The sequence below is a fragment of the Typopeltis vanoorti genome, chromosome 2 (genome assembly GCF_054136105.1).
Source record: "Typopeltis vanoorti isolate ZY-2024b chromosome 2, IOZ_Tvanoo_1.0, whole genome shotgun sequence".
Lineage (NCBI taxonomy): Eukaryota > Metazoa > Arthropoda > Arachnida > Uropygi > Thelyphonidae > Typopeltis > Typopeltis vanoorti.
Genome location: NC_143550.1, coordinates 90514422 through 90542328, shown reverse-complemented (window position 1 = coordinate 90542328; position 27907 = coordinate 90514422). Strand labels below are relative to the sequence as shown.

The 27907-nt window shown below is 36.8% G+C and overlaps 1 protein-coding gene across 2 annotated transcripts in view; it reads right to left on the bottom strand.

Moving 5' to 3' along the window:
* Nucleotides 1–27907, bottom strand: part of LOC150109242 (prestin-like) — a 276267-nt gene that overhangs the window by 80275 nt on the left and 168085 nt on the right. For both annotated transcript variants that reach the window (XM_090406632.1, XM_090406638.1), the window contains exons 9-10: nucleotides 13652–13799; nucleotides 4272–4385 (exon numbers count right to left, since the gene is read on the bottom strand). In XM_090406632.1, the coding sequence (XP_090262758.1) occupies nucleotides 4272–4385; nucleotides 13652–13799 (262 nt within the window). The remainder of the gene's footprint in view (nucleotides 1–4271; nucleotides 4386–13651; nucleotides 13800–27907) is intronic.

The window sequence follows — 27907 nt, the reverse complement described above, 5'->3', positions numbered from 1 at the left end:
AATGCTTCGCCAAGTCTAAGAAAATTGCAGTATATGCCTTTCCCTCATCTAATGTTCTTGTAACTTTATTATAAAAGGCTATCATATTGCTAAAACAAGAGCGTCCTTTCACAAATCCATGTTGATTCTCACAGATAACATTACCCTCATCTGCCCAATGCTGTATACGGTCCCTCACTACTTTCTCCAAGATCTTAACAACTACTGATGACACACAGACTGGCCTATAATTAGACACTTCCAGTCTGTTACCACCCTTATGCAATGGCACTATCTTACCTTCCTTCCATTCCCTGGGCACCTTTGCCAAAGCCAGACTTTCATTGAAAAGCCACGTTAAAGGCACTGTCAATTCCCTAGCACATTCTCTCAAAACTCGTGGTGAAATACCATCCAGTCCCACAGCTTTACTGACATCCAGAGTACTCAGTATCTGAAACACACTCTCCTCCTGTACCTCCAGACCTCAAACCAGTCCTATCCCTCTAGCATTAAAACCGACTCCTCTAGGATGAAATACTCCAATAAAGTGTTCATTGAACAATTCCACTATATCTTCTGCATCAGTCACTCTATTCCCATTTTTATCCCACAATATCATTCTTCCACAGTCATTTCTCCTCCTACTGGCCACATAGCTAAAAAATTCCCCAGGATTTTCTTTGGATCTTAGGGCCAATCTCCTCTCATATTCCAGTTTCGCTTTCCTTACCACACTAGTCACTCTTCTGGCCTGTGTCTTATATTCCTCATGCATCTCTTCACCTGTCTCCTTATATCTCTTCCATAGCCTCTTTTTCGCATGCAATTCCTGTTTAATATTGTTTGTCATCCACTTTACTCCAAATTGCGTCCTCTTCTTCACTCGTGTATACAACTTACCATTGCTGATAACAAATATTCTTTCACAATTTCCCACGCACTGGTGATATCCCGGCCTTCCAATTCCTCCCTCCATGAAACTTCCCGAAGTTGATGTCTAAGACTATTATAATCACCTGCCTTATAATTCCACATAAGTTCCCGTCTCTTTGATACTCCTGCATGTCTATTCATTTTCCAAGTCAACACCATATGGTCACTCTCTCCAACTGGTGGGAGAGACATCAACTCAGTTATTATCAACTCTTCTGATGCTATAACCAAATCCAAAACTTTTGAACCTCTTGTTCCCTCTGTTACATGTTGCCTAAGACATTTGTCCCTCAAGAATTCTAGAAATTCCATTCCCCTATTGCTACATGCATCTTCCTCTCTCCAATTTATACTACTGTAGTTAAAATCTCCCATAACAATCATTCTTCTTGCACTTGCCAAACTTAGCTGTCTAAACATCTCCTGGTCCCCATCCTCTGTGCTCCTGGGTCTGTAGCAACACCCCTGATATTTCATATTAAAAAAGTATAAGAAATTTCAAATGAAAGTTCCTGTTTTATTATCGCTGTTCTTAAAATGTTTATATATTTATCTAAAAACTGTTATTTTCATGTTTGTAATATAATACCACTCAACAGTATTTTATATAATTCATTTTGTAGTTGTATTTTTGTATTTTGTATGCAATAGTTGTATTTTGCAATAGTCAATATGCTCTGCGAGTTAGTATCATTACTGGCTAGTATACTCGATGCTGGAGCTGCATTCAATGCAGACCGCACCAAACCACTACCTAGTGGGGGATAACATAGTGGGGGTAACTCATGATTTATGTGCAGTTTGGGCTGGTAGCAATGTATCTTGGGCTGCATTGCATAAACAACACAAATTAACGTCGTTGTCGTAGGTAAATATTGTGTTTTTCTTTTTTCTATTTAATTCTAGCATGTAATTTATATTTTTGTAGAAATGAATGAAGAGAAGAGTTCTGTTAAATATTGTTATATTTTAGTTTTATTAATGATATAATATTTTCAATCCATATTGTTATTTTTTTTATTGCTACAGCCCCCACCACTACAAATTCTTACGAGCTGCCACTGCCACCCATCCTCCAAACCCAACCACTTCCCTAAAAAAAAAAAATCTTTTGTCATCCCCTACATCTGGAGCACCTCAAAAAAACCTGTACACATTCTAAAAAAGTATAACATACATTTTTCTTTCAGGCCACACCAAATATTAGCTATCATCTACTACCAAAAAATCTACTTGAATTATCATGGGATCTACAGCATCTCTGGCCCCTGAAAATTTCATTACTTTGGGCAAACTGGAAGAAATACTAATATCTCTCTAGAAGAACACAGAACTATCTGCATGTCCACTGCACTACAGCCATCCTGAGTGACAGACCATGCCATGGATACAGATCACTGAATCCAGTGGAAGAAAAAGAAAACCTTCCTCTCACACAGAGGCATTTATTATTATGAACAGGAGATGTTCAATTGCTGATGATGCAAAGATAGTCGGTGTAATCAGGAACATCCCTGATTACACTGACTATCTTGTATTGATATACAGCACTTACAGAATGATTTGAATAAGCTAGAACAATGGGCAAATGATAACGGCTATCAATTCAATGTTAGTAAATGTAAGTTATGTCCTTTGGCGTGATGAGCTTTCCAATGGATATTATGTTGGTGGGATTTATGTTACAAGAAACTGATGAGGCTAGGGATCTTGGAGTTATGGTAGATAGGAAGTAAAATTCAAAGGTCATATTGCAAAAATTGGAGATACAACTCTGAGGATAATTGTGATGCTAAAGAACCTCAAGAGTTCAGTCAGTTTCAATGATGCCCTTTGTTTGGAAAGAACTGAATTTGAATCACATCTAGGATACAGAGGAAACCCTGTCACCTCATGAATGTGACAAGGTTTCCTCCTAGAAACTTGAGTTTTTCATCCCACAAAACAGACAAACCAGCCATTAGAACATGCAATTAACATAAATAATACACTGTTCTCATAGCCTGAGTTGCTTCAGCCATAAATACGAAAACAGTATAGGCGAGAGTGAATGTCTAAGTTGATGTCCAAAGTACCTCAGTTGACTGTTTTGAAATTGTCTTTCTTCAAGAATGACAGTATTGCTTACATTAAACAGCATGATATTATGGGTATATTAAAAAGAATGAAGTATTTCAGATTAAATTAGGATATACATGGTCTTGCTATATATATCAACAGGCTTTCTGTTTGAATGTCATTGCAACATGAACATTTGTGAAAGTCTTTAAATGCTATTTTATGCCAGACTAAAATAGCATGAAAATGGGTATAGTCATTTGATGTTTCTGAGTTTATTCACTCTGGCCCATCTACAATGCTAATCCACTCTACATTTTTGTCTTTAACAAATGGGATTATCATAAAAAATGTAAATAAAAATAATAATTATTATTATTATTCAGGACCTCCATGGAGTCATAAGACTAGTTGCAAGAGACCCACGTTACACAAATTCTATAATACTTCTTCTTAAACCACTTCACATATGCACCATCCTATCCGGTAATGCATTCCATGGTCCAGCCATCCTCCATCAAAAAAAAAAAAAAAAAAAAGCCACCTCTCACCTTCTTACCCACACCTCCTTTTGCATCTTTCAGGGATGGCCCCTTGTCTTTGTTCCTTCCCCTTGTTCTTCTATTTGAACAATTTCTCCAATGTCAATCATGTGAATAGCTCTTAACAGTTTAAATGTCTCAATCATATTACTCCTTTGTCTTCTGTAAATCTCTGTAGTTCGCTTGCCCATGATTCAGACTAACAATCATTAATAACAATGCAGATTCCCGATTTTTTTTTCTTTTATTTTTAATCCATCTTTGTACCTTCTCCAGGATTAATTTATTCTCTACAAATCCTGGTACAATAATCCAGACCACATCTGGATTATTGTGCTCATTGCGATATGCAATGGCATCACCACTCAGTTATCTCTACTGGTCAAAGATCTTATTATTGCCTAGCCCTCCTGTGAGTTACTTTCACCATCTTCACAATATGCTCCTTAAACTTCAAATATTTATCAATTTTCACCCCAAGATTCCTTGCCTCCTAAACAATGTCACTATTTTGTTTGTCAGTTTGGTTTGTCCATTCTTTTCATCTCCTCTAATAATGTGTCCTGAATATTTCAGTGTTTTATTTTTAAAGAGACTCTTCAACTGAACACTTTCCATAACAAACTGTCTGGAAACTTTTCTATCCTTCTAGCATTTGTAATCTCTCTGAAATAGTTGAATGAGGATCATTATAATAATAATAATAGGGAAACAATATTAAAATATAAACTAATTTAATAAGGAACAATATTACACCTGAGTTTTTCCACCAGATTTTTCTTGAACCAAACTTCTTGAAAGTGAAGCAGAACATGGATAACATGCAAAAAAGGATGATATTACATTGGCAGACCCAAGTGCAATCAGCTCCTACAAAGTGAGAAAAAAAATTACATACATTCATTAATGTTCCCTATCAGATCAATATTTATAATTCAGATTATGATTTAAAAGTGCATTTTTAATACAATCTGGACTACTTAATTTTTAAACTGTCTCAGTAGATATTATTTTTAATCAAATGTTACGATTATTATTATTATTATTATTGGCTACTCCATGGAGTCCTTAGACTCATTGAGGAAGGCCCTAAATATCATGAAAGCACTATCCAACATTCATGCAGTATCTAAAATATTATGCTTTGAATTCATTCACTACACTCCAAGTAAAAAAATCTAGTCCTGACACTCCTACTAACTACACTCTTGCACAGTTTCCAAAGATGGTCCCTAGTTTTTCCCATCACCAGTCCTGTTCTGAAAAATTTCCTCTGTATTTATCTTATAAAAACCCTTCAGTAATTGGTATGTCTCAATCATATCACCTCTTTTCTACCTATCAACAAATTTCTGTAACCTACAAATCTTCAATCTATCCTCATAAGATTCATTCCATAGACCTGATACCATATTGGTCACTCCCCTCTGGATCTTCTCCACCTTTTCCTCATTCCCAAGAAATCCAGGTGACCAGATCTGCATGCAGCAGTCAAGGTGGGATCTTACCAAGGCTTTATAAAGAGGTACAATAACTTGCTTGTCTCTCCATGTCAATATATTCTTCAGTAATGAAGTAATCCAATGAGCTGCTCTAGCCACTCATGCCCTCTAAACTTTAATTCTCTATCCACTAATACTCCCAAATCACTGCATTCATCAATTTCCTGGAGTATAGTCCATCAACTGGTAATCTTTTCACTCCAAAATGCATAACTTTACACTTTGCCACATTAAACTGACATTTGTTCTCCTGTGCCCAGACTGCCAGTCTATCTCAATCATCCTGCAAAATTTTAACATCATCTGTATTAACTATTGCTCTACCCAATTTTCAATCATTGCAAACACTGAACAGTTCCTCTCAGATCCTTTCCTATATTGTTAATGGGCAAATTAAATAGTAGCCACAAATTAAATTAAATAGTGGCATGCCACTAGTCACAGGCCTTCTACTGGACCTACTCCTGAATAAACTACAGTCTGATATTTGCCCATCAACCACCCTCTTATCCACTTTACCAACTTTAAATGCATCCCTATGTGCTGCAATTTATTTATTAGAATTCCATGTAGAATCCTTTCAAAAGCTTTTGCAAAGTCCAGCAGTATCACTGTAAACCTATTACCTTTATTCGAATCAGCTGTCACTGTATTATAAAATGTTAGCAAGTTACTGAGGAATGACATACCCTTCACAAAGCCATGCTATCCCCTTATAGTATTGCATTTCTGGCTATCCATTCCTGAATTTTACTGTTAACCAGCTTCTCCAGTACCTTGAACATGACTCCTGATATGCTGATCAGCCAGTAATTTGCTACATCAGGTCTTGGAACCTCCTTCATGCAATGAAGTTATTTTGATCCTCTTTCCACCCCTTAGTACTAACCAGATCATAGACTCAGATCAAACAACATGGTTAAAGACGCTGTCAATTCCCTACCACCTTCTCATAAAACTCGAGCTAGTATACCATCTAATTCCATAGCCGTATTCACATCAAGGTTCTGTAATATGCTATACACCTCCAGTTCATTTACCTCAGTTTCCATAATAAGTCTTGCATTTCATAATATGTCTCCACCTGGATGATATACTCTTGCGAAGTGTTCACTAAGAAATTCTACTGTTTTGTCTGATTCAGTTACCTCCTACCATTGAGTATTCATTAAAATCATTCTGCCATGAACATTCTTCATTTTACTTGTAACATACCAAAAAAAAAAAAAAAAAAAAGAACTCTTTGGGATTAAAAACAATAAATGACATGATAACTACAATAATTAACTTTAATGAAATGAGAGTTCTAGTTTCCCTGATTCTGTACATCCACTTTCACTTAATTCAACAACACTTTTTCCAGACTCTGAACACTAAATCCATTCAAATGCTGACCATCCTTCTTGTATAAATACATTCCATTCTTTCACTCACTCCACACATCCACAAATTCCACCCAAAAAAAGTTCCAGTTTCCCTGATTCTGCACATCCGCTTTCACTTAATTCAACAACACTTTTTCCAGACTCTGAACACTAAATCCATTCAGATGCAACCATCCTTCTTGTATAAGTCTTTTCATTCATCAAATTCACTTCACACTTCTACAAATTCCACATCATTCTTCCTGCACATAGCCTACACATTGACATATTTGCTATTATGGCCTTCATTCTCAAGCTCAACTCTGTTATATTGCAGCAACACACTCAATATCTTAATTCTCTCACTCTTTTCTTTTGCTACTTTTGATAACTTTCATATCCTCACTCATACCATGCTTTTCTCTTTCAAATCAATCATTCCAGCCAAAACAATAAACTTTTTCACTCTACCCTTTTGACTCTAACAGCCTCGCTAACATTGTTAATTTTTGCACCCAGGAAGCACCATTTTGTTACTCTCTTGCCAATCACACCTCTTATAATAGAATTGCCATACAAGATTCTTAATTTTTTCCTTCTCTCTTAGTCAAGCATTCCTTTCTCTTATCTTGCACTTCTTGCTTTCTGTTATCAACTGATATGTTCATCATTTGTTTATGTTGCAGGCATTTTGATTTATTATGCTAAATGCATTCCAAAAAATGGAGCCTGAATGTCTGATAGTTATTATTATTATTATTACATGACACCTCCAGAGAGTCCAAAGACTCATCGAGGGAGGGCACCTACTCTACAACTCTGTCTCCACCACTCAATCCACCAACTACAACAAACCACAACTACACCATCTACTGCCTACCACCATGACTAGTATTTTCACAGACAATCACAAACATCCATGCCCACAGCAGGATTCAAACCCGCAGCCTTTTGGCTGGAGAGCAGATACGCTAACCACTCAGCCAACCAGGCCGGCATATTAGCAATGTGTATATCCTAGAAGAAAAATAGTCACTAGTACACCACAGACATTGTTTAAGAACACTATTATTTAACTGTTATGTCAATGATAATGGAGAGGTTTAATAATGATAATGAACTAGTATTGTACTCCTCCATTAAGATATATGAGACTGCCTGTGTGGTAGATTCAATGTTATAAGGTTTGAAATTTGGAAGGCAAGTAGTGAAAGAGGTGAAAGGTAAAAACATAATTAGGAGTGATGTAACCTGAAATGTAGGAGCTGCATTGTGATGAGTAGCAAAATAGATTATGTCAATGAAGTGGATAATGGCATCTGTTGAAAATAAATAAATAATAAAATAAAATAAATAAAAAGAAGGTTATAGTTCCAATGCATAAGGCCTTGATCAGCTGCATATGGTCTACCTCATAGAGTCAGTTACCTAGTTTTTGAGGAGATGAAGATATCTGACACCTGACTTAGTCATATGAAGAGCAATTAAGCAGTATCCAGCCTCTGGACTGGTTTATTAGAACAAATGAGAGGAATACCATCTGCAAAGCTTGGTGGATAGGCAAAGGAAGAGGAGAGGGGATATGATTCAAACATAAGTTGGTAGGGAATTAGTACAAAATAAATACAGAATTGAATTTTTATAGAGCGGAGAGAGCTGGAGATCATCCATTAAAGTTTTATAAGAAGGGAATGAGCAAGGGGTGAGGAGACAGAATTTTCTCTTAGAGTGGCAAGTGAGTGGAATGCAAAGCTTGGTGTGTATGTGTGTGGTGAATGCAGGAACTTTAAGTGAATTTAAGATGCATTTTATGAGTACTGTGTTTGATATAGAGGACTTCCTGTGGTGAACTTTTCAATTCCAATGAGATCTAGTAATAATAATAAATGGGGCCTCATTAAATGAGGTATTATATTAGTGTATTATCATTACTAGATCTCAATGGAATTGAAAAATTCACCACAGGAAGTCCTCTGTATCAAACACAGTACTCATAAAATGCATCTTAAATTCACTTAAAGTTCCTGCATTCACCACACACATACACACCAAGCTTTGCATTCCACTCACTTGCCACTCTAAGAGAAAATTCTGTCTCCTCACCACTTGCTCATCCCCCCCCCCCAGGTGAAAAACCTCATTCTCACACTCTTGTTAACCACACTTTTCCTTCATTTCCAGGGATGACCTCTTGTTCTTCTCACTATCACACAACTGAAACATTTCTCCTGCATCAATCTTATAAAAACCTTTTAGTAATTTAAATGTTTCTATCATATCCCCTGTTCTCTGCCTATCAACCAACCTCTGCAATCCACAAGCTCTCAATCTATCAATCTAGGGAGAATTATCTACATCACTCACCAACTTAGTCACTCTCCTCTGAACCCTCTTCACAACCTCCTCATCTCCAAGGAATCCAGGTGTCCAGACTTGAGCACAATAATCCAAATGTGGAAGTACCAATGCCTTATAAAGGGAAATAATAACCTCTTTATCTCTAGATGTTAGTCTGTTCTTCAATAACCAAGTAATCATATGTGCAATTTTGGACACCTTAGCAGTGTGCCCTCCGAACTTCATCTCCCTATCCACCAACACTCCCAAGTCCCTAGCCTCATCAACAGTACACCTCTTGGAGTACCATTCCATCAATGTGGTACACAGCTGATAATCTATTAATCCCAAAATCAAAATGCATAACTTTACACTTTTCCACATTGAACTGACATCCATTACCTTTTGCCCATTTTTCCAGCTTATTTAAATCATCCTGCAAACTCTCAACATAGCTTGATTTTTTATTGCACTATTCAACTTTGCATCATCAGGAAACAACTGAATATCTCCCTTCAAGCCATTTCCTATATCATTTATGTATAAATTAAACAATAACAGCCCAGGCACAGAGCCCTGAGGCACACCACTGATCACCTGCCTCAGCCTGGACTCTGCTCCTCCATACACTACCTTCTGGTATCTCTCCATGAGCCATTTTCCTATCCATATCACCAGTATCCATCCCCATCTGTTCCAATTTGCACAACAGTATTCCATGGGGTATCCTGTTAAAAGCCTTAGCAAAATCCAGAAGTACCACTGTGTAGCCATTTCCTTTGTCCAACTCAGATGTCAATTTATTATAAAAAGCTAATAAATTGCTAAGGCAGGATCGACCTTTAACAAAACCATGTTGGCCCCTTTAGAGTATCATATCCTGATCCACCCATTCTTGAATTTTGTCTTTAACCAACTTTTCCAATACTTTTACCACCACTCCCAAGATGGTGATTGGTCTGTAATTAACTACCACAGTTTTAGAGCCACCTTTATGCAAAGGAACTACTTTGCCTTCCTTCCACTCCCTAGGGGCCATACCAGAGTTCAAACTTAAGTTAAATAACCAAGTAAGAGGCATTGACAATTCCTTTGCACATTCACGCAACACCAGAGCTGATATTCTATCTAAACCTGTAGCAGTGTTCGCATTTAAATTTTGTAATATACTAAGTACCTCTGATTTCTTAACTTCAATTCTCACATTAGTTATTGCTACAGGTACAGAGATATTCTCACTTGGGTGATAGACTTTTGTAAAGTGATCACTCAGTAACTCTACTATCACATCTGAATTGGTCACCTCGATACCATCAGCACCCACTAAGGTTATCCTTCCAAAGTCATTCTTCCTTTAACTTGCCACATAGCAGAAGAACTCTTTGGGATTACCCTTGATCTCCTTGGCTAAGGTCTTCTCATAATCTGATTTTGCTTTCTTACTATGCTGGTAACCTTCCTAGCTTGAGCCTTGTACTGCTCATGGGTGTACTGATCACCTTTCTCCTTGTAAATTCTCCATAACATTTTCTTTTTTTGCAGATCAAGCTTGATACTACTCATCCATCTAACGCCTACCTTGTTTGTCTTCTTGACCATGGGGACACAATCTGATATTGCCCTCCTCAGATACCCACTGATTTTATCCCATGCACTGCTAACATCTTTCCTCTGCAATATGTTCTGCCATGGGACTGCTGCAAGCTCACTCCAAAGCTTGTTATAATTGCCTAACCTGTAATTCCGTATATACCCATTCTTAAGAGAGAAATCCACAAGTTTTGCAACCTCCCAAGTCAATACCACATGATCGCTCTCACGAATTGGAGGTAACGGGACACCTTACTTATGCATATATCCTCTGAACCAATGACCAAGTCCAACACTCTCACACTACGAGTCCCTTCAGTTATGTGCTGTTTCAGTAATTATCTCATAGAAGATGTATGAATTCCATTTCCTTTTTGCTATGTGATATTTCCTCCTTCCAATTGATATCACCATAATTCTGTACTCATTAACCCTGCACTCATAGCACACATTTGCTGATGCATGAATTGAATATCATCCCCTATACCCCCAACCCCTGGCCTATAGCAGCAACCAACTATATTTGGTTGAGTTGGTCACTATTTCACACCAGACTGCCTCAAATGTACTATCATTCACATGTCTATCGTCTTGATATACTACTTTCTTTGGCTGCGACTCATCAGCTAACATCAACAGTACTCCCCTCCCTCCCCGTTCTACCTTCTTTCTCCTCCCTGAAAATACTGTACCCATCACATTCAATTCCAGTGACCACATCTTCTGCTGACAGCTAAGTTTCACTAATGCCTACAACTTTTGGTGAGACTGCACTGACTAATACCAAAAATTCTTCCCTCTTATTTCGAATGCTTCTTGCATCTGTATACAAAAATTGCAGATTCCCTTTAGTTCTTGTACCAGATTTAGAACTGATATACATGTCACCAATTTCAGTAGTCCCATGCCGATTTTTATCTCCTCTATTCTGCAATTTATTCCACAAATAAGGATCAACAATTATACAATCACTGCTTAAGTTTCTCCTTCTTGCACTCAACCTTTTCAATTTTAGTTTCCCTGCCCAATTACTTTAATTTGTTCAGAAAACAGTAATTCTTCAATCGCTTATGACCTTCCATATTCAGATGCAACCTATCTTTTGCCTTCAAACACACTCCAGACATCAACAAATTCCAGACCTCTTTTTTTGCACATTCTTGCAATCATATCATTCATTATCATCACTCATCTACTTTACTCATAATTGTCAAAACGAGGCAGCACACACATACACACTATCCTCCCATTGACACTTTTCTTCTTCACGATATCTAACAATGTTCTTAAATCTTTTGCTACCCGATTTATACTACCACTCAGGTCATTTGTACCCACCATAACTATCATCTTTTCTGCATCATGCCCTCTCTTTATTGCTAAAGTCACTCTCTCTATTGTTCCACCAACCAAGCACTCCTCAGGCATACCGCTCTCTATATTCTTAATCATGGAATCACCATATATTTTACCACTCATAACTTCATTCAAGTCCAAACAAGAATCACTTACAGCCTCATTTTCTATGCTGTTTAGCATGACTCACCCAGTTTCATTACTCAACGCTCTTTTACTTACTCCCTCACTCTCACAACATCTCGTTTCTTCTAGACCTGCTCTCTATATTCTTAATCATGGAATCACCATATATTTTACCACTCATAACTTCATTCAAGTCCAAACAAGAATCACTTACAGCCTCATTTTCTATGCTGTTTAGCATGACTCACCCAGTTTCATTACTCAACGCTCTTTTACTTACTCCCTCACTCTCACAACATCTCGTTTCTTCTAGACCTCTTGTGCTTTCATTCTGTTGATTCCCAATCTCTCCCATACTTAATCCTGTTCTTGTTACTTCAGCTAGAGTAACTCCATAGTCCTAATTTCTCTATTCAACCCATTTAACTCTGTTTTAATTTCCAGAACCCCCTTACTGAGCACTTCCAATTCCTCTTGCAAAAGATGGTCACTTTTCATTTTCCTGAACTCCTGCCACGTTCATCCGCTACGGTCCCGATGTCTGCTTCCATTCCTAATTGCTCCAGCCTATCCTGACACCTCTCACATACGTCAACGTTTTCATTCTTCTCATTTAGCCAAACAGTCCACAGATCCTTCACGTTCCTCGGCGCATACATATAACAGTTTCCACAATGCATCTACTGCGTAAAATCCAACACAGAGCCAGACTTTTGTATAAAAGTCCTCCGAGCTGCTGACATATGTTTCTTGTTGGATGCCATCTTTAGTCGCTGAAGTACTGAAACAAACAGCAGCGAAAACACAATATATATAACAGAGTTCCAAACAATAACACCACTGAAGGACACTTATATCCAACCAAAGCACAACTGCAGCACAATTTCAGGCAAAAAGGCACACTATACTTTAATTTAAAAACACGTTTTACAGCGCAACTCAACACAACCACCACATTCACTAATGACACTAGCACCACCTGATATTTCCTCCCTCCATTTGATATCACCATAATTAAAATCCACCATAATAATCACTAACCTTGCACTCATTGCATTAATTTGCTGATGCATGAATCGAATATCACTCCCTATACTCCCTGGCCTATAGCAGCAACCAACTGTATATTTGGTTGTGAGTGTTCGTTATTGGTAATTCCCAAGAGCAAAAATCAATGCCCATTATGCATCACTGTACATTCATTTAGTCTAACATTAATAGAACTAATGGATCAGAGAATAATATCAAATGTAGCCTACTACATCTGCCACACACACACACACACTCAAGAAACTCATAAGAAAAAAATAAATGATGAAAATGAACAGTCCATCTGACAATTTTGGAAAGACTACAACATTCTGAATCCCACAGATAATATCTGTGACCTACTACAGAATTACTACAGAAAGAAATTACTACAGAAATCTCTCAGCAACAGCGTCATTGTGATTACACATGAATCAGCTGACAGACAACCCTGACTATGAGGGGAATGCTAAAGAAGTGAGGTATTCTTGTAATAATATTTCTGCCATGCTGAGGACTGCTTTGAGGGAAAAAAAAAAAAAAAACTCTAGAAAAAACAAACCATATCATCAAGAAGCTGAGATTCATGGAAATTACCACAAATGGTCCCCTAATCTAAAAATATGGTACAATTAGTGACTTGCCAAAAAAATGACTCAATAAAAACTCATTATTGTACTACTATATTTGTATTTGTATTTTCATCTATCTAATAAAGCATGTCATAATGGCCCCATTTAGAACTCTTTTGATAGGATATTACTGTAATAATAATAATATTATTATTATATATATATATATATATATATATATATATGTATGTGTCATTTACCTGATTTGGACTGATTGAATATTTGTGTTTCTTTGCAAATATTTTTGCCATTGAAAGAGATATAGCAAAAATTACCACTGCAACAGCAAAACTGTCAGTAACAAGTTTAGGAAGTAAATCTATCCGAGGAGCAGAAGGTGCAGGAAGTCTAAAAAGATTCATAGTATGTAAGAAATGAAAACAAGCAAACAATTTTTCTATTTCTCTTTTTTTATAATATATAATATAATATAATATAATATAATACAATACAATACACTGGTGTCTAAAAACTAAGGATCAACTACATTTTTACCTGTATATGAAAAACTTTTTCATGACTACAATCAAATGTGGACAAAAAATTATTGACAGCATACTAATAAATTATATTACACAAAAATATGTTATAAATTTCATACAAATTAAATTTTTGGCAAAAGTTACAAATTTCCTAAGGAAAATAGTTAAGGAATTAATGTAGTGCTTACAGAAGACTATGTGGAGAGAGATTTCAGTATGGAATATATCCACTCCCAAACTGCATTGCAGTTCTCACAAGATTATACCATGCTTAGCACCAAGTGATTCAGGAGTTCTTGAGAAAAACTGAACCATGCCTCCTTCAGAGCCTTGTTTTCTGGAGAGGAATTTCAAACATCAATGTATCTCCCTATTGCATCCCAAATGTTTCTATGGGGTTAAGATCTAAGGAGCTTGCTGGCCACTCGATTTGATTAATATCCTCAGTCTCCAAAATTATCTCCACTGCTCATGTACAATGTCATATGACACTGTCATCCATAAAAATGAATTCTTCATCTTCAGCACCACAGAACAATCAAACATGATGTTGAAGAACTTCATTACAATATTGTCAATTAGTCATAGTCCCTTTTTCCAGCACTTGTAGTATCCATTAAGCATAATGTCTCTCCCACACAATGACCCAACGCTGCTGTATCTATCGAGAACATTCTTACAATGGTAAGCGGTACCACTTTCACAGAAAAACAAGTGTTGCCTAGAATCCTAGGAAAGACTAAAATCACTCATCTGAAAACATGCTCCATGATGAGCTTTGGATAAAGGGACACAGGCTATAGGCCTTTTGTCATATAACCCTACTTGTCGCAAACGTCTTGCCACAGTTTGTCGAGATATCTGCATACCTGTGTTTGAATGGACTTGATCTGAAAGCTGACTGTTGTAGTGGTGTGTTGATTACATGTTGCTGTTATAGCAAGGACAACCTCTTAGCAAACATCTGGAACACATTCCATTGGTTTGAAACACTGCCAGAGGCTGGATACAATGCTATGTGAGATTCAAAAACTCTCTGACAATATCAGTAATTCTGCAGCCTTCTTCAAGCTTTCCAATAATTCTTCCCCACATGAAATCATCTAGATTATGTGTTTGAGACATTACAAGACATCCAAATTTGTAACTTCATTACTTTACGAAAAGGGCTTCCTTCAAACACAATTCACTTGGCGCAGCCTCTTGCCTTTTATCCTGTTGAGTGCTACCACATGACCCCTTTGCGTGCGACTCAAAAATTTGAATGTGTACACCTGCTTTCTACTTGAAATCATCAGTTATGCAAATTGCCACAAGCTGATTTGTCTGAATTTGAAGTCATAATCTTCAGAAATAGTGTTTGTTCTTAGGTTTTGAACTCCAGTGTGTGTGTGTGTATTTTTTTTTTTTTTAATTTATATAATTTGCAAACCCTGCTCTAGACCAAACATAGAATGGAACTTTTTCAAGTCATTTCAGGCTTCCAATGAGCAGGCTTCCAATACTCAGTATGAGACCACTGTTCTCATACTGAGTATGAGAACAGTGGTCTCATACTCAGTAATAAAATTCATCTCCCAACATTCATGTCCAGCGAGATTCAAACCTGTAGCCTATTGATGGCTGAAGATCAAATATGCTAACCACTTAGCCAACCAATTTGGCAAAAATTCTCTACCAAAGAATTATGCATAACTTATTTATAAACAGTTTCATGCCATTAGGATAAATATATCAAAATAAAATAAGAAGTGGTTATCAATACAGAGTTTAGTTCCTGTCCCAATATAGCATGGATTTTGTGAACGTCTTAAGGTGGTAGATGATTTTGATTACTAAGTATGAGACCACCACCATCACCACTCCAAATGAAATATTGGAATTCTTAAATGACTTAATAAGGTACCATGTACTTTTTCAAGATGTTGTATCTGAGTTATCTGAGCCTTGGCTGATCCCCAGCATTAATAGGCTATAGGTTTACAGCCCATTAATCTTATCATATAAGATTAATTTTGGAAGATTTGGAAAAGATGGTTACGGTTCACATTCAGAAATGGGTTGACAGAGAATCTCTACTTTACAATGAGCAGCATGGGTTTACTAAAGGAAGGTCATGTTTTAGTAACTTGCTCACATTCTATAATAATGCTACCACTGAGCTAGACAAGGGGAATGAATACATCATGATATTTTGGGTTTTGCTAAAGCTTTTGACAGAATACAGCATGGAAGACTGTTGCATAAACTGGAGAATATGAGTTTGGTTATAAAATATTAGTGTTTATAAGAGGATGGCTGACTTACAGATATCAAAAAGTGATATATGAGGGATGTAAGTTTGTAAAATTTAAGCTAACTAGTGGTGTACCACAAGGATCAGTCCTTGGTCCACTGTTATTCAATCTTTACATTAATGCCACTGGGAAAGATTTGACAGGTGGCATATAGTTATTTGCTGCTGATACAAAATATGTAGGGTAATTAGGAATGCAGCATATGCAGTGCTTGCAGAATGATTTGATTAGGCTGGAATTGTGGGCATGGGAAAATGGATGTCAGATATCCATGATTAGATATCCAATTTCATATTATATTGGTAGGATTATGCTAGATCTTGGAGTGTTAGCAGATAGGAAGTTGAAGTTCAAGGGCTGTGTGGCAAAGATTGCAAATACAACTAAGAGGATTACTGCAATGCTGTAATGACCTTTCATATGTAAAGATAAGGATGTCACTTTGCCTCTTTACAAGGCTGTAATAAGACCTGACTTGGACTATTGTGCGCAGGTCTGGTGTCCTAGTTTCCATTGTGATTCTGATACAGTGGAGAGAGTGCAAAGGAGAATGTTAAAAATTATATCAGGATTGTAGAATAGTGATTATATAGACAGATTGAGAATATGTAGACTGTATGCACTAGCAAACAGGAGAAAGAAGGGTGATATGATTGAGACTTACAAACTTCTGAAAGGGTGATACAGGATTTCAGTTGATGGAATTTTTAATTTTATAGAGGGTGTGGAAAGGACAAGAGGACATCCTTGGAAGCTGAGAATGACTGCCACTAAGAAGTGGGCGAGATCTAGATTTTTCTCTCATAAAGGGTTCATGATGCTTGTAGTATGTGGCCTCCCTTGATGAGTCCCTGACTTCCTGGAGGTCTCTCTTAATAATAATATTATTATTATTGTTTATGTAACTGTACTTTATTTATGATGCTATTTTAATTGATAGCTATTAAAACTATGTAGTAAAAATAGTTGTACTTATTCCAGATTTCCAATCTAGTCTTACCTACTGTTTCTCAATAAAAAATTATTGGGGGGGGGGGACTTTTTTGCACAAAATTTGACTTTTTTTGATTTTTTGACACTTTTTTGACTTTTTTTTGCTTGTACCTTACATGTCAGCAGCAGCTCTAGTCTTATCATTGTTATAGTTCATTGTGTAATCCTCACACTAATTATAATGGGAACCCAAATTTCAAGTCCTTGTCTACAATTACTGCTAGGTCCCTTAACCACCTTACCAGCCATTATGGATCAAATATGCCAGGGACGAATGCTGGTCTTGAAATTCACGCTTGCTCTTGTTATCATTCAGGGCGTGAGAGGTGTGATTGAAATCTGATTATTGGAATAATGAATTACAGGTAACCCTCGTATAAAGCGGATGTTAGGTTCCATAGAAATGCCGCGTTATATAAATCTTGTTATGCGAGACTAAGATCACATACAAAAAGTAGGGTTATGTTCCAAAATCTTTTTTTTTTAATAAAAAAATTATATAAACAATAATGACATATTCAACAAAAAATTTTTTTATTTAATTCAGGTAAGTTAAGAAAACATGACACAAATACATAGTATAAAATTATAAAAATTACAAATTGTAATTAAGCTTCATTGCACATAATGCATAAATGTTTTAGGCAAAATAATAAGTGCATATTTTAATCTTTCATAGCATGAGGATTTGAGGATCGATTAATAAACATTAGTTTTGTCATGTAATCACCTGATGCATTACTACAAAACAGTAGAGTAATTCTGTCTTTGGAAACTTTGAATCCAGGAGCTGATCTTTCATTTTTCGAAATATAGATGCATTTTGGCATTTTTTTCCAATATAACCTGGATTCATCAGCATTGAACACCTGGTCTGCATTATAAATGTTTATAAACTTTGAGAGTTTTTTGTTTAATAAGATTTCCATTGAAAGGAATTTTCTTGAGTGCATCTTCTTTCCAAATCATTAGAGATTTCTTCATTTTTCTCTTAGAAAATTGCATACGAGCAATGAGCTTTGCACTTACCATTGATCCAGCAATAAACACTTTCTTGGATTTTATGTTCATTGTGTTTGATTGTTTGAATTGTTGATTCATTTAAATTCAAAGTCTTTACAGCAACTGGCTTTTCTCCATTTTTCAACCGATCCACGATTTTAATTTTTTTTCTTCAAGAGAAATTTTCTTCAAGAAGAATTTTCTTTTCAATATCCATTTTTTCACTTTCAACACAATTTGTGGCCATTACAATAAAAATAATTTTTTTACATAAAAAAGCATTACATATTAATTATGTATGTAACTCACCAGAAAATAAAGTGCACAGCTTGAGATAACACACTTATGATTTTTAATGCACTTTCCTGGCAGAAAACTAAGACAATTTTCAACAATAAACACTTTATATGTTATACAATTGACGTACATGCATGCTAAAGGGTGTGTCTCCTAATATAAATTTGCTACTTATAACTACCTGCACGATGTAGGTAGTTATAAGTTAAAACCGCTGTCTACAAAAATAAAAGCCTAAATGGAATGCTTATAAATGCATGCATTTATTAACAAATAAATAGTACTTCTTTCTCAATTAATGAGCTTGTGCAGCAAGCATGGAGAATTCACCACTGAAATAAGCATCCTCATATGCTTCGTATCCATCATATATTTCAATGTAATATCAATGGCATTATAATTTTAATATGCACTTCACATCCATGATAACCTTGATGTCTATAGACATCTTGGCCCAGTAGCTTGGTTAATGCTCCAACTACTTCAATATATATTATTCAGTAAATGCATTGCATTCCATTCTTGCCTGCCTGATTTAAAAATTTTGTTTCACCAGAAACATCATGAGTGCCTTAATGCATGAGTGTGTGTGTGTGTGTGTGTGTGTGTGTGTGTGTGTGTGTGTGTGTGTGTGTGTGTGTGTGTAGTGAATGATGGAATGAAAGACTTGAAAATGGAGTTGATAAAGATGAGAACAATGAAAAGGATAAATTAGTGAATGGCTAAGGAGTGGTTCTATATAAAGATTCCATTATTAATGATGTAATGAATGAGAGGATCAAGCTTTGTTTTCCAGTAGGGAGACAATACTCCCTAGTATTGTCCTGGTCATTGACAATGTGGATATTGTCAATGACCAGGACAATGTGGATATGAGGAGTAAACAAGCAAGTTTATATCATCATCATCATTATTAATAGTAGTAACAACATCTGACCTGGAAGATCCATACTTTCTAATGCAAAACTTCATCAAGCCATGTCTTAAATACATTGACAGTTTTCACACTCACCACACTCTCATGCACTGCATTCCACTCACCAATCACTTTTCATGCAAAGAACCTGCTGCTCTCTCCCTCCTTTTACAGCTGACAGGGTGACCTCTTGTTCTATCCTTGTGTTACTCAATCTCTACTCTATGATAAATTTCCTCCACATTAATCTTGTAGCAACCAATTACCAATTCAATCATATCCCCCCCCTCTTCTTCTATTCACAAGGCTCTGTAACTTGTATTCTTTCAATCTCTCCTCGTATCTGATATTCCATACACTTGACACTGACTTAGTAAGCCTTCACTGGACCCTCTCTCTCTCTCTCTCCACTACATCCTCATCCCCCTGTAAACCAAACAACCAAATCTGTCTACAATAGTACATATGTGACCTGATCCTATAAAAGGATCAGTCACATACCTCCATGCTTCTGCATGTCAATGTCATCGTCATTAATGCCATAATCTGTTGTGATGTTCTTACTATTTTAAGAACTTCAGAGAATTTCAAGTCTCTGTCCATCACAACTCCCAGATCTCTTATCTCTCCCATCTGCTTCAAAATTTTCCCAGTGGCGGTTGTAGGAACAAGTGATTTGCTTGGACAGGAGAGAATGCAAGGATAGATATCAGAATGTTTTTATTTATTTTTTTTTTGTAATTCCCACCCATTAACGTTTGTATACTTATAGTACACAAGTATTGTAGATGGACTAAGGATTTTTTTTTTTTTTTTAAACAAGAAACCTACTTTTATATATAGCAATACACTAACAACAAGAAAAATCATGAATTGTATGTTAGAAAAGCTCTGTTAGGAAATGAAAGAAATTAGTACTTAATATGGGTTTTTTTTTTAATTTGATTTTTATGCCACAAAGACATCAAAGGTCATACTGCACCAGGACACAGGTCACAGCAGTACATATGGTAACTAGGACTATCACAAACATCCATGCCCTTGGCGGGATTCGAAACTGCAGCCCCTTGGCTGGAGAGCAGATACACTTGGGCCGACAAGGCTGGCAGTTTATATGAATGAGCATGTGAATGGGATGGGTGAGGCTGAAAGGTAATGATTGTGCATATGAAAGTAGTCATCATAGGAATGGCTGAGTATAACTGAGTTGGGGGGGGGAATAGATAAAAAGGAAGGACCAAGGCTAGGTATGGATAAATCAGAGCTAAGAGGCGACATGGATAGGGCTTTTTTGAGACCCAAAAACGTATTAACATGTTTGTTTAAAAATGCCAGCATTATCAAAAATTACAGACAAAATTGTTTGCATTGATGAGTTCATTTACCTTCAGAGTGTCGGAATAAGTGAAACACAGAGGGTGTATGATGCTGATGCTTCCATAAGAATAGGAAAGGCAAAAAAGACGGAGGGGGTACTCTTCATAACAGAAGGATGCTATATATATATATATATATATATATATATATACACACACACACACACACACACACACACACACACACACACACACACATATATATATATATATATGATGATGAACAGCCTATTTTTCTATCCACTGCAGGGTGAAGGCCTCTCCCATTGAAGGAGGTTTGGGTCTACTACTCCCATGATGACCCAGTCCATATTAGAAGAGTGTATCTATACTTAAGTGAATGAATGTATGAAGGTGGAAGACAATCACAAACATCCATGCCTATGCAGGATTCGAACCCACAGCCTCTTGGCTGGAGAGCGGATATGATAACCACTCGGCCAACCAGGCCAATATATATATATATATATATACATATATATATATATATATATACATACATACACACACACACACACACACATATATATATAAGAACACACACACACAGTAGATGAAATTGTAGCAGTGGTTTTCAGCCAGTATGGTGTGAAATGAAGGTGAATAGGCTGAGATTTTATTGAATCTTGCTATAGACCTGTTAGTCTGCGTGGTTGGTGTGGCTATGCGCATTGCAACCGTATGCCTGGGGAAGGAGTGTCCTAGGTTCGATTCCAATCGACGACAAGAGGAGCTTAAGGATCTTCCTCGGCCATAGCCAAGTTAGTCAGTCTTGGGTGTAGACAGCAGAGTTTTTCTCCCAGTTTATCTGGGGTTTTTCATCCTGCAAGCAGGCAAACTGGCCCCCATGAACACACACGGATACAGTCAGGAATACTTAAGACAATCCCTCCAGCTATAGGTCTGAATTGTCAGCTATGCTGGTCGGTCCTGAGCCCAGATAAAAATGGGGGGGGGGGATTGAGGTGGTGCCATACCTCCCCATAAAAGGCCGTTGAATCACCATATGAAATGAATAAATGAATGGACCTGTTGGTAATGTTGAAGGTAGAGGCAAAGCAGTTTATAAGCAAACTGGAAGGGGAATTTTATGGGAGATTTCTCAAATCCCAGATCTGAGCACAGAAATCCAGATGTCTAATCAAAGCTATTTACAACAGGACCAGCACACTTTTATCTTTCATGGTCAATGTTCTCCTCAACATTGCTGCAATTCTCTGAGATGTCTTTAGAACCTTTGCAATATGTCATTGGAACTTGAAATCTCTATCCACAATCACCACAAGATCCCTTGCTTCCTCCACTTCTTCTAATATAATTCAACAAAGTGAGTATGAAGCATCCCATCTGTGGATCCCAAATGTTAAAACTTTACGTTTAATTTCATTAAACTGACATCCCCATTCATTTGCCAATCTTTCCACTTGATTCAATCTCTTCTTCCTGAAGAGCTAAAACATCAGCACTATTACTAATAACTGTCCTAAGCTTCACATTATCTGCAAACAACTGAACATCTTCCTGTAGTCCTGTGACAATATCATTGATATAAACGTTGTGGAACTCCACTTGTAACCTTCCTACTACTTGATACTACTCTCAGATATACACAGAGATATATAGCAGAGATATCTGTGAGATATCTCTGATATCTATCAGAGAGCCAATCACCAATCCAATCCATTAGCCTGATATGCAAACCCATTTAATTCATGTTAAAAATCCATATTACAGAGCCAGGTGGAGTACGAGGGGAGAAATAATGATTATGAATGCCAGAAATACACTGCTTTTCTGTATACAAATGCTAGGAGCATTAGGAATAAAGGGAATGAGTTTGTGGCGTTGATTAACTCAGTCTCTCCAAAGACTGTTCGTATCAGTGAAACTTGGTTAAGAATAGGATGTTCTAACAAGGATAGAAATTGAAAGGTATAGCATATTTTGGTAGGAATAGGAAAGGTAAACGTGTGGCAGAGTGTTACTCATGATAAGAAATGAATTATACACTCTCAGGGTAGACAATCTTAGTGGAAATAACAATAATAACTTTGAGAGTATATGGTGTGAGGTGGATGTTTATAGGAAAAAATATTTAGTGGGATATTGCCACACACCATGGAATATAGATGGTGATGAGCAAGAAATGCTTTGGCAAATTAGTTAAGCACATTCAAAGCAAGTGATCGTTATGGAGAACTTCAACTATATAGTGATATAAACTGGGCAGATGAGACAGCATACCGTAATAAGAGAACTAAATTTTTGGATTTCTTGAGGAACAATTCTCTTAGGCAGCATGGTGGAAGGAACACGAGAATCAAGAGTTCTGGATTTGGTCATAGCATCAGAAGATCTGATTGTGACTGAGATGACATACTTGTCTCCCATTGGTGAGAGTGACCGTGTGGAGGATGAATAAGCATAGGGAGCATCAAAACAGAAGGAAGTTACGTGGAATTATAAGGAAGGACTATCATACACTTCGAAATCAGCTTGCAGCAGTAGAATGGATGAAAGAATTTAAAGGAAGAGAGGTCATTAGTTAATGGGAGATACTTAATAAAAAACAGCAATCAGAGATAGTGCACCTTGAGTGAAGAAGATAAAGCAATATGGAGTAAAATGAATGACAAAAGGAATAAAAGGGGAATTGCAGAACAAGAAGAGATTACAGAAGACATAAAGAGAAAGGTGGAGAACAGTTCTATGAGGAATATAAGGCTTGGGCTAGGAATGTGACTAGTATTGTAAGGAGAGAAAAATTAGAATATGAGATAAGACTGGCAATGTAATCCAAGGAGAATCCCAAGGAACTTTTTTGCTATGTGATAAGTAGAAAGAAAAATGATATTGGATCAATTAGCTTGCTGGGTAGAGATGGGAATCAAGTGACTAAAGCAGATGACATTTAATGACATTTGATCATTAAAGACCATTTAATGATCACTTTATTAGCATGTTCCATCCTGGTACTTCAGGCTTTATTCTTAGAAGAATAATGACTGGTGAAGTGTTAGGCGTGAATGAAGAGGATGCATTCCGAATATTGAGTACACTAATTTCAATAAAGCAGAGAGACGAGATGGAATTTCACTGTGTGTTTTAAGGGAATGTGCTATAGAACTGCTGGTGCCGTTAACTTGGATGTTTAATGAAAGTTTTGCAATGAGACAAGTTCCTGGAGGGTAGAAGGAGAGTAAGATAGTATCATTGCATAAGGGTCATGGTAGAATGGAAGTATCAAACTATAGGTCTGTTTGTATTTTTTCTGCAGCTGTTAAGATTTTGGAGAAAATGGTAAGAATTCATATACAGAATTGAGCTAATGAGGTAAATATTATTTATGCAGGCCAGCATGTATTTCTTAAAGGACACTCTTGTTCAGTAATCTGGTTACCTTTTAAAATAAAGTAACAAGAGCAGTGGATGAAAATAAGACATACGCTGTCTTTTTTTTGGGGTGGGTGGGGAGAGGAATGGGGAGGTTGACAAAACATTTGACAGGGTAAAACATGACAAGCTGATTTTTAAGTGACATCATATGGGTTTGGATATGAGTTTAGTGGATTGGATTGGTGATTGGCTCTCTGATAGATAGCAGAGAGTTGTATATGGTGGAGCATTATAAGGGAGTAGGAAGGTTGCAAGTGGAGTTTCACAGGATTCAATTCTGGGACCATTGCTATTCAAGCTTTGTCAATAATATTGTCCCAGGTCTAAAGGGAGATTTTTCAGTTATTGCAGATGATGTGAAGTTTGGTTGGATTATTAGTAATAGTGCTAATGTTTTTGCTCTTCAAGAGGATTTGAATAAGCTGGAAGATTGGAGAAATCAGTATGATGGAACTAAATGCAAAGTTTTAAAATTTGGGATTCACAGATGGGATGCTTCATACTCATTTGGTAGAGTTATACTGGAAGAAGTGAAGGAAGCAAGGGCTTTAAATCTCTATCCACAGTCATCTTGGGATGACTGTGGATAGAGATTTAAAGTTTCGAGGATGTACTGCAAAGATTGTGAAGACATCTCAAAGAACTGCAGCAATTTTGAGGAGAACACAGACCATGAGAGATAAAAGTGTGCTGGTCCCATTGCATAAAGCTTTGATCAGACCACATCTGGACTCCAGGATTTGAAGGGAGATGAAAAAACTTTGGAGAGCGTACAGAGATGGATAACAAAAATGGTGTCAGGACTGTACGTTGATTATGAGGATAGACTGAGAACATGCAGACTGCAGAGTTTGGGGAATAAAAGGCAAATGGGGGGGGGGACTATGAATGAGACAATTAAGCTGTTGAAGGGTTATGATTGTATTAACACTGAGGAGATTATTCATATGGTAGAATGAGGGAAAAGAACAAGGACAAGAAGCCATTCATGGAAGTTGTAAAAGGAGGTAGACAAAAGGGTGAGAAGCTGTCTCCTCTGCTCAGTTGATATTGCTATAGTTGAAGTCCCCCATAATGATCGCTCACTTTGCAAACTAATTTGCCTGAACAATTCCTGCTCATCACCATCTATATTCCCTGGTCTGTAGCAACATCCCAATAAATATCTTGTCCTACAAACATTCATCTCACACCATATACTCTCAAAACCATTGTTGTTATTTACATTGAGATTCTGAGAGCAAGAGCACACAATTCATCTCTTATCAGGAGTAACACCACCACATTCACCTTCCTTATTCTGCCAAAATATGCTATACCCTTCAATTTCTATCCCTGTTAGAACATCCTCCTCAGTTAACAAAGTTTCACTCATACCAACAGCATTTAGAGAGACTTAGTCAATCAATGCCACAAATTTCTACAGAAAAACAACTATATTGCCAGTATTCTTATAGCCATTATTACACCACCTGGCTTTGTAATATAGTGTACAACCCTAATTAGTGTACAACCAAGCCAACTATCCCCCACATGAGGCCATCCCTGCAACATTCCACCTGTGCAATTCTAGTTTCCCTGTCCCAACACTCACTTGTCCAGAAACTACAGTCTCTCCAAATGCCTGTACCATTTTGCATTCAAATGTAATCCATCTCTTGCATATAGCTCTCTTCTGTCTTCAAACATACATCATGCATCAACATATTCTAGACCTCTTTTCCTGCACATTTTCACTATCATCTCATTCATCATCACTGTTCTTCTCCACTCTGCTTTATTATACCAGGTCAACATGCTCACTATCTTTCCTCAGACACATTTCTACTGCACTATACCTAGCATCAACCTCAAATCTTGCACTACACAATTCACACTATCTCTCTCATGTCATTCATCCCAACCATTACTATCATCTCCTCTACACTTTCACTCCCTCTTCACTACCACTCTTTCTCTCTATCATTCCATCAGGCAAGCACTCCTCTGGCACTCCATACACTCTGAATCATCGAATCTCCACACATGATACTCCGAACATATTCATTCATCCTTCTCTCAATGACATCCCTGGCTCATACAGCTTCCAATCTCTCTCTCTCTCTCTCATTTCTTTCCCACTCTCCCTCTTCTCTTTATACCTTGTTTCCACACACACTCTTGGCTTTGTGCAATTTCCTCTCTTCCATCCTGTCGCTTCCTCTCTGCCTTGCTATCTGATGCCATTCTCTTATGCCTACTCTCATTCCTCTCACACTAGCTAACCTCTCTATCCTCCCAATTTCTTTATTCACCCTACTCAACTCAGTCTTCATTCTTTCCTTTCATCTCTTTTCTTAGCAGTTCTGTTTCTCTCTCCACATTCTCCTTTCAATTTATATCATACACACAATCATGGCATGGCCATCATACAAACCATCTCCATCTGCTAAACTTTCCAAGGCTAAATACATATATGCATCTTTAAAATTCTATCCACCCTCTAACACACTACTCCCACTGCTTACTTTACATGCACACATATGCAGTCTGAACCTGCCACATTTTTAGACAATGGGATGCATACATACTGCATGTGTAGCAAGCTACAAAATCATCAACTATGCAATGAATAAAAATCTTTAAATGCACATTGCTAAAACTAGTGGCCACCATGTTGAATACATTTGATATATGGACACAATACTGGGACAATAAAATCTTAACAAAATACCCTACAATCAGACAAAAAAGATTGTAAATTTGAATAGCACAAACTGAAAAGCCAGTACTGTCATGAAATAAACACAATAATATTTTTACTTACTACTTGTACTTATCTTTTTGAACAGCTTGTGTCACGTGTTGCATCCGTCTTTGCACGCTAGCAGCATCACTTGTTTTCATTCCCATTGTAGCATAATCATTCTTCAGGAAATTTCATTATGAAACAGTTATGGATATTTGAATATGAAAATATAGAACACAACATTCAATGATGCATGATCAGAGCTAATCTAAGGTGGTCTAGTTCTAAATGGAAGAAGAGGAAGAGTAGCAAAACAGCATTTGATGCCAGAATGGCAAGAAAAAGACTCAGAGGAAGATCAAGATCTAGCTGGATTGATGCAATTAGAAGTGCCTTAGAAGATGGAAATATAAGCTCTGACACTATTAGAATTCTGACAGATAACAGACTAATTTGGAAGAAAACTGTCAACACAAAGTTAGTAGTAACATAAACTTTTCATGTAGTAGTTATAGTACCCTGAACACCTTTGAGGGTACATATCAGAAATTTGAAAATCATCAACACTCAAATCATTTATAACTATCATAACTAATATCTTTCTTTTCTTTCCCCTTGAATACTAATCACTTTAGTCACATATCAAATCTTTATTTCTCAGAACATGATTTCATCACTTGCTCATCAAGCAAGCGCACACACACGCACACACACACACACACCTTTAATAATGTCACCATATCATAATATCTCCCTCCCCCCTGTACCCTTATGTTTTTTTTTTAATTCCTTACACTTCATCCTTCTTTCTTGGTGGATTAATCCAGAAGTAGGAAAACAATCCAAAGTAAGGCTGAAATTTAGGTGGACTGATTTAAAAGGCTGAAATGTAAGATCTGAAAAATAAAAGATTCATTTGAAAAAAAAAAACTGTTGAAAGGGAAACTAGTAATATTGCATTATGTATTT